At 44.3% G+C, this 8,533-nt stretch overlaps 1 protein-coding gene across 3 annotated transcripts; it reads right to left on the bottom strand.

The window, feature by feature from the left end:
* Positions 1-1,042: 1,042 nt before the first annotated feature.
* calca (calcitonin/calcitonin-related polypeptide, alpha) lies at positions 1,043-4,931 on the bottom strand. 3 transcript variants are annotated; one of them, XM_077024175.1, is made up of 5 exons: positions 4,785-4,931; positions 4,008-4,099; positions 3,370-3,504; positions 1,867-2,052; positions 1,043-1,599 (listed from the first exon to the last, which is right to left on the bottom strand). In XM_077024175.1, exons 2-4 carry the CDS (start codon positions 4,091-4,093, stop codon positions 1,893-1,895), a joined length of 381 nt encoding a protein of 126 aa, XP_076880290.1. In that variant the 5' UTR covers positions 4,094-4,099; positions 4,785-4,931; the 3' UTR covers positions 1,043-1,599; positions 1,867-1,892. The 3 variants fall into 3 exon arrangements, with proteins under 3 accessions (XP_076880290.1, XP_076880291.1, XP_076880289.1); XM_077024176.1 differs by having other exon boundaries at positions 1,043-1,576; XM_077024174.1 differs by lacking the exons at positions 1,043-1,599; positions 1,867-2,052 and adding an exon at positions 2,060-2,727.
* Between the last annotated feature and the right edge of the window lie 3,602 nt (positions 4,932-8,533).

The following is an 8,533-nucleotide window of genomic DNA, read 5'->3' as shown; positions in this document are numbered from 1 at the left end:
GGGGCGCGTGCATTTTTGTTTGTCATTACTGCAATACAGAGCAGCGTTTGGTAGGTTTTCGGCCTGTATCTCCCACAAAGATATCACTCAATAGGCTCATTATAAGGACCTGGTCACTGTGCTTTCTGGGTCCTGATTGGTTCGGTGACATCAATGTCATGGATCAATGTGTCTTGCTCAATTACTGAACAAAGTTTGTTGAGTTGACTTCCCCTTGAGACGCCCTTCATCTTCCTCCTCCCCTTCATCACCATTGTTGTCATCTTCAACATAATCTTCTTTCTTTTTCCTTTTCTCCTCACATTTCAAGAAATTGATAAACAACATGTTCTCATGGGTGCAAACTGCCATCAGTGAAAAAGTAACTTGTTCGTTAGCATCAACACAGTAGTGACAAAGCAGCGGTGACATCCCTGTCCCAGAGGGCTGCTATTAAACGGCTGTTGTCATTTTCTAATGCTCCGAGGGCCTCATAAACGGAAAACAATGTGCGGGTCTTTAAGCACACTCCCCATGCAAAACCAAATAAACAAATGAACAAAACATCTTTGCAGTGGCAATGCTGTCCTTTGTTCAGAACAATACATATTATCATTGTCAATATTGTTGTTTAATGTTATCATGACATGCTATGTTAACTAGCTACATTTCAAATTAATTATGGATTTCAGTGATGATGTTTGAATTTATTCTGTATAAGAATCACATCTCTTATAATCCAAGTATCTTGTTATGAATAATTAGCAGAAAGTTGCAGAAAACTAATCCAGTATAATTATTTGACTTTTATAGTCAAAGTGCTTCAGTCATTAGCACCTCTGTGTTTATGTACTGTGACATTTGAATGTGTCTGGTTTATGGTTCTGAGGAGAAATGTTTTTTCCCCAGATTTGCTGTGTAAGGTGCTCTAATCACTCTCCACTGCCTTCTGTATGAAGTGAAACATCTAATCTCTAATTTCTTAATAAGGATCGTATTTGTATTCAGAACAGTTGTTACGCAAACCACAATGGAGACAGACAATGAAACAAGCACGCGAACCTTATGTATCTAAAATACATTTTAATCTTGCTCAGATACACAATTGTTACAATTTGTAAGTTAATGATTGTACCTCCCTCGTTTGCGTCTGACATTCTGTACAACAGTATCATGTAAAGTGGTTTACATCAAGGCACAAGACAAATCCGTATTCAGAAGCCTGTATCTAGGCACTGCTTTAATGTCGCCCCCAGCACTGCGATGCGCTGGCCAGACACACGGGAAGAACGCGGCCAAGCCGGACGACACACACCATGTGCTCTCTGTGGAAGGAACAGAGCGGGAGCCACTGGGCGTCCCACCGGGTGCAGATACGAGTCAGTGAGCATGAGCACATCTGGATGGACGCGACACTGTTTTAACACGTGGTGGTGCGGAGAGCGGAAGAATGAAGAGTTTGAATGATCAGTTGGGTCGGGCTGTACAAGTCGGCGCAGCCGGCGAGAGTGTGTTCTGATAGAGGGGTCCATTCTCAGGCAGGGTCTCAACGCAAATGTGATGGGTTTTCTCTCTCGTGACCACAGTCAGAGCGGAGCTGTGGATGAACACAATGTTGACCTACCGAAACATAACGAACCATTATCACGCATAATATCCACATATTGTGCCGAGACTACTGCTTCTTAAGATTAAGATTAGCAGAGTGTTATCTTGATTTACTATTTATTTTTCTATTTTACAGTCTATGGTCGGTGGGCATTATTGCTTCCTTAATTCTTTAAATGCTAAAATGCAAAAAGGAAACAATTTCTGAGTGTAAATGAAATGCCTGAAATGCCTTTAAATGTCTTAAACTTCCACAGCTGAAGGACGAGATGGTCTCACCGTATTGCGAGGGTCCGTGAAGCGCCCTACTCCTGACTCAGTCTCCTTCGACGGCCGAACGCGTGGGACCCGACGTTGGTGGGGACGAACTTGCTGCTACCAATCCCCCCTGAGCGACTGAGGAAGTCGGCCAGGCGATGGGTCACACACGTGGCTGTGTTACAGGCTCTCTTCTGTGCTGTCACACTGCGGAAGAAACCGGACTGATCAAATACCAGCCTATGGAACATATTTGAATGTCTTAAGAGACATATGGGGCAAAACATGTAAGCTGTACTCAGAAAGTTTTGATGTCTTACCTATATGAACAAATTAACATGAAATTTGTTGAGGCATTTGTGAAAAAGCTCAGAAGACAATCGTTTCCTTGTAAAAATATGTTTATTATAGGCGAGACATATGAGAGGAGGTGCATGTGAACTGCTGTTGAACTTAGAGCTGCCCCGCTGTTGCCAGGGAGATGCCCCAGGGAGTGGCGTTTGGTTGAATGTTTGGGGGAAACTAAACAGAAAAGGGATCAGAAACACGCTCGTGTCTCTCCTGTCATTCAGCCAAAGAAAGAAAAAAAAAAAGAAAATCAAAAGGAATTGGATTTCACAGGCAAGCAGAAACGTCACATGCACCAGCACTGAATTGAAGAGCAAGCCAGCGCAGGATGTGATGCAGAGCGCTCAGACGAGATCGGACGCTTCCCCGTAAGCGGCGGGCACGTAGACGGCCGTGGCTCTGCGCTTCCTCCCCGGGGTGCCCGCTCCTACGTTGGTGCGCGGGTACGTCTGTAGCTTGTGCAGCTCCTGTGACAGCTTGCCTAGCACACAGGTGCTGAGATTGGAGCAGCGTTTGGACACTGGTCTGCCCAGGCTGTTACAGGAGAGAGCACATGCACAACTCACAGTGACACACGCATGCAGACGCATTTCATCCTGCACACAAACGCTACAATGATGAACTACGATGCAGTCTAATGAAACATGCTACCTTATTGAAGAGCGTTTCTGTCACTCCGCCTCAACCTTGCTACAGCCTTTTTCTAGATTTCCAGCTAATTTGTCATTCATATAATTATGAATAATTACCAGAAGACTGCACAACGCATGCAGAAAGCAGCCTCCTTCTGCGGTGTTTCAGAGATCATGCTACGGTTCATGCCACATGGGACACCGATTACATGCGTTCACAGGCAGAAAGGCACAGAGCCTTCATAATGCTGATGAATGATAAATAATATCCCATGCAGAAATAACTGGCACAGAACTCAAACCATAAATCCACTCAAACTAGGGAAAGCAGAGATTTCTGCACATACCTCCCCTCTAGCAGCCACACCTTAAAATCTAAGAGGAACCGGTCTCGTGTACAAACCTTTCAAGATCATTCGCTTCTTAAAAGTCAGAAATCAGAAAACCAGTACAACACCCTCCAAACCCTCTTTGTCTCGATTTATTTTCATCATAGTTCACTGACTACTCATCCGACAGCTTTAAAAACAGACATGGGATGTACCTGTTCTCCTCAGTGTCTGGCTGGTCTAGGTCTTCTGCAGTCATCTGCACAAACTCTTTGATGATAGCGTTCAGTAACCTTCTCGCCTCATAGTCAGTGAGTGTAGCATCACCTTGTGGGAGCTCCAAAGCAGGCCTAAGAACACACTATTGAGTTATTACCTTCCCACATACATAACGAGCGGGATTATGGTCCCTGGAAAGTCATCCTTCACATCACGTCAAAAGAAGTTTCTATTTGCCGCAAGAAGGTCTGTGCATAACCAAAACCATCTCCTAAGATCATGCCACTTAAAAGCGGCCTGCTTGCCAAGTGTAGATTCATCGCCCGATCGATACTGTCGTACGCAGAGTGGGGTTGGCTAGGATCCAGCTGATGTAATCAGAAGACGGCTGCTCCCTGATACTGCAACCTCTAATAAAATTATTTGCGTGCTTACGGTTAAACATCATAATTATGTTCATAAAAAATGAACCTCACGTGAAACACAGATTTACAAACAGGTCTTCCCTCCATTTCACCAAGTAATGTATACTGTATTTCCACAGGAATAATGTTTAAGCTTTAAATTGTATTGTAACTTTCTTAGATCCAAGACAACAGTCTGACATCACAGCCGACCTCGTGAAACATCTCACCTGGACGGAGCTGCGTTTGCGTAGTACATCTGACAAACGATCAAAGCGTAGGTGACAAGGAGAGCAGAGATCTTCAGCATAACCATGGTGGTCTGCAGTAAGGAACGTGTTTTTAGATGTGCAGGTGTCTGATACGAGCTTATCTGCAACAATGTCTTCTTACATTCAACATATAAATAGCATACATTAAACTGTTTGAGGTCATTACCCCCCCCCCCCCCCCCCATCCCATCATTCCTGCCCTGTTCTCACTTGATCTTTTCAAAATGACTTTGCCACCTAATTCATTTTCAACAAAAACTCAATCTGTTCTGTTGTCCCTTTTCTCTTGAAGCAGAAAAGCACCAGAGGAAGCTGATCTAGACCTAAACTTCTGCAGGTCCTCTACTGTGTTGCCACAGTCTGCTCTAGTGTGTCTCGTCTGCGCTGAGGTCTCCCGCTGCCATCGGGCTGTAAGCAAAGTGTTAGAGATATTAGTGGGATTACAGGGACTCCTGCCCCTCCCGAGAGAGCCTGTGCATTAGTGTAATGAACTGCTATGCTGGATCTGTATCTATGGCTGATGGAGCATTCCAAGTCTCCTTGGAAAATTCACTGAACCTGCATTTCTGCACTGTTGCATTCACAGAGCAGCTAACAAATCTTTCTTTTTGTTTTTTTATATATAAAGTATAATATTTTATACTACATCTTCAGTTTAATCAGCATTTGCTTTCAGTAGATCAACAGAATACCACACAAGCATTTGTCTGGTTGTAGAATAAAACCTTAACTTACCTTGTGATGCTATAGCTGCTGAAAGAAGAAAAGGACTGTTGCAAACAGAAGCAGTAATTCAAGTTGAAATTTTAGTCTGTTGCATTCAGCTGCAAGGGTGCTGCCTATATACCCACCATGAGGGTCCCGCTATTGAAAGTGTGGGTGTTTAATGATCTTTCACCAGCCAACCAGAGCTTGCTGCTTCTGGTTCCAACCAATCAGAGGGTCGTTCATTCTGGAAGATGATGAACAGTGTGTCACACCAATGACGTCATTCTTCAGTCACAAACTGCTCCATTCACAAAATTTCACTAGTGATCAGCAATGCTCCATATCACGAGGAGATATTCAGAATATGTAACCTGTCCTTCCAAAATAGAGCCAACAGTCACAAAAACAGCATTGAAATTTAGCTTGTGTTTTGTTATATGCTTAGGTTATATTTTAAGGATCGCTTTTCTTTATAAAAAATGCATCAATGCTCAATTTGTATTGTATTTACTGTCCACAAGGCTAATAATCTCTGCACACTCAAAAAAGCACTGAAATGCCCATAATGCCCAGTGGTGGTGTAAGAGGAGGGCGGAGGGGGAATCTGTGAAGTAATATGTGATAGTAATATATATATTTACATCAGATTAATTCCTAACCATTTTAGAAATAAAACCTGTCAGATCTGAATGAAAGTTTCCATCGATGTTGTAAAAGTCACGATGCAAAAGCTGCGAGCACAATCCGATGTTGTTTGCACTGTGCATCCTATAACAGTGTGTGTCATCGATCAGTGTCCCTCGCTTCCTTATGTGGACTTCAGTGATGATGTGACCCTTAGTGGAAGTCAAACAAGAAGGTTGGCAGTAATGAGCCTAACACCTCGGCTCATGTTACACAACAACATGTCTTCTAGCATCATCTGACCCTCCTATTCATAACCAGCAAAGATCTGGTGAGGCTTTTCCGCAGAGAGACAGTGTTTGCGTCACAAAGGAACCCCATTAGCTATCGAACACAGCACAGAGCCAATGGCTGACCCAGTAAATCAGGGAGACCTGGCAGGAAGAAAGACCCGCGTCCGGCCCCCGGTACTGACGCCACATTGAGTGTGCGTTCAGAAACGGCCCCTTCCATCTAAGGATTTAAGGATCTAAGGATTAGGCACTTCCAGCAGAGGAGGGCCACGCCGAAGCACACAGCAGTGAAACCAGTGCCGTCTGTACGTGAGCTTGGCCATGGGTTTCTATCCCCAGCATCAAACTTTTTGAGTCAATACAGTAACCTTTCCAATCTGTTAGTGCTCCGGCATCTCATGGCACACCCACTCCTGTGCAAGTTATTTTAAGTGACAGATAATCATTTGCATTTCAAAGAGGATACACTGCACACTTTGGGTTGATTTCTTCTGAAGCAGCATCTGAAGGCTTCTGTTATCACAAAACTTCACAGCAAGTGCAAAAAGAATCTCTGCAGTTGAAAAGATTGTTCCTTGGATTAAACATTTTAGTGCCTTTCTTAAGGGATAAGAAATAATGTGGCTTCATCCGAGAATGATCAAATGTCCTTAACTTACAGGTCTCTCTGACCGCATGAGTCACACAAATGGACCGTTTGAGCAGCTGCAAGCGGAGAGGTGCAGGGATTAAGTGGGATCTGTGAAGGTTTCCAGGGGGGAACCAAACGTGATCCATAACCCCTGGGGAGACAGAGTCTCGCATTAAATGGAGAGTGGAGTGTTTGCACAGTCCATCCTCAGACATTAAGGAAATGAGATTTAATCACTGAGTGTTGGCCATCAATCAGCCTACTCACCCCCACCCTGCACACTCCGCCCTGCACACCCCACCCTACACACTCCACCCTGCACACTCCACCCTGCACACTCCGCCCGGCACATTCCGCCTTGCACACTCCACCCTGCATACCCCACCCTACACACTCCACCCTGCACACTACACCCTGCACACTACACCCTGCACACTACACCCTGCACACTCCACCCTGCACACTACACCCTACACACTCCACCTTGCACACATCTCTTTTTATGTAGTCATCATTATAAGTCAATGGGCAACTTGTCACCTATGCCTGGACTAGTCATGTTTAACAGGACAGAGAACAGACAAATACAACATTGCTGATGGGTATTGGCTTCATATCCATTTCCCCTTTAATTTGACTACAATGCTTAGGCCCATAATATGAAACGTCAGTTGTCCTCATTAAACTCCACGCAGAGGTAACTGGAACAGTCTGAGAGAACAACCAGAGAACTAACAACAGCACACTTCACAGCTACTCCATAGTTACAACACAGCTACTACTGGGTAGGCCTATGCAGATAAGAAACGTATACTTTAATATCTCAGACAACTTTGGGACAAGTCACTTGTGATTTAACTTCCTTCCATCCTTTTAAAGCATTTCAAAATGTACTGAAAACTGCATAATTTAATGTGGCGGTATGGTGAATGGCATGGGAATAAAAAAAAACATTTCAGATGGCAACACCATGTTTAATGAAGAAAATGGCTTTGGTGCTTCTGGGAAATGGAGTCTTATTGGTGTACTTTTATCTAATCTACAGACATTCGCAGTGATATACAGTAATTACTTTTATTTGTTATCTTTTCCGTGTAGCTGAGCAGATATTTAAACAAAACAGTGCATTATACAATCTCAATCTCAGGGATTGTTGAGATACTTTGCACAGTACATAATCTTGCAGCCTAAAACATTTTCTGTGGCGTTTTAACTGCTGAGTGTGACGTTAGGACATTCGTTTACCTTCCGGGGTCACGAGGTCAAGGTAGTCACGGGGTCACGAGGTCGCCTACGTGTGACCCTGCACAACAAGATAAATCTGTTTGCTCGCATACCCAAATTTCAAATCTTGTTGGGTCATCTTTTTTTAAAACATACACACTGGCTTCACACATCTACATATGTACCGAGAGACCAGAGAAATGAGCCAAGCTCTTTATTACTGCCTCAGATTGAATGATTTAAATGATCCACTGATGCTCTCCTCTTTAATGAAGTCTTCATCATCCACGGACTAATTGTGTTCGGGTTGGCACCAGACAGAACTAAATACCGATTATATGAAATAAAAGTTTTCATTCGCACTGAAGTGTATTACTGTCTTTCCTTTTACTTAACCTGATTAAAACCTCCACTATCTGTAGGCTACTGCGGCTTAGGACTGTGACAAAGTTGACTGGAGGCATGTGAGAAAGGGGAACTGTTTGATCAGAGGTGATCGATACTGGCGATTGATCCCGATACAGCCCGTCGGGGGGGGGGGGGGGGGTAGTGGATTATTAACAGAGAGGAAACGTGGGACTTTTAAAAAGCGCAGATCGCATCCGAGTGGAGACGGAAAATGCTGCTTAAAAGTTTGACATCTTTCACTGCGGCGTACGAGGAGACCGCTGTGTACCTGTGCACTGGTCTCCTGACCTGCTTGGTTCTGCTGGTGGTTCGGCAGCTGGTGAAGCAGCGCCGACCCCGCGGGTTCCCCCCGGGCCCGGCACCTCTACCTGTCATCGGTAACATCCTGGCGCTCGCCACGGAACCGCACGTCTACATGAAGAAGCAGAGTGACGTCTATGGTCAGGTACGAGATCTTCCCTCCACCTGCTCTCTTCTGGTGATATTATTTAATGAAACGCTGCGTAAACGCTTCTAACTCAGACGGAGTAACTTTTGAAATTGCAGACTACGTGACATTAAAAGGACACTAATTGCTACAGGCTTTATTTCACACC

This window comes from Brachyhypopomus gauderio, chromosome 12 (genome assembly GCF_052324685.1).
Source record: "Brachyhypopomus gauderio isolate BG-103 chromosome 12, BGAUD_0.2, whole genome shotgun sequence".
Classification (NCBI taxonomy): Eukaryota; Metazoa; Chordata; class Actinopteri; order Gymnotiformes; family Hypopomidae; genus Brachyhypopomus; species Brachyhypopomus gauderio.
The sequence above is the reverse complement of the archived record's forward strand: the minus strand, read 5'-3'. Positions and strand labels throughout refer to the sequence as shown.

What these genes read in the sequence shown, in the direction of transcription:
- calca (XM_077024174.1), bottom strand. Translation starts at nt 4,093, where the DNA reads ATGGTTATGCTGAAGATCTCTGCTCTCCTTGTCACCTACGCTTTGATC. An exon ending in GCAAACGCAGCTCCGTCCAG is followed by an intron (nt 3,505 to 4,007) that starts GTGAGATGTTTC and finishes GTGTGTTCTTAG; the next exon opens with GCCTGCTTTGGAGCTCCCAC. An exon ending in CCAGACACTGAGGAGAACAG is followed by an intron (nt 2,728 to 3,369) that starts GTACATCCCATG and finishes CTCCTGTAACAG; the next exon opens with CCTGGGCAGACCAGTGTCCA.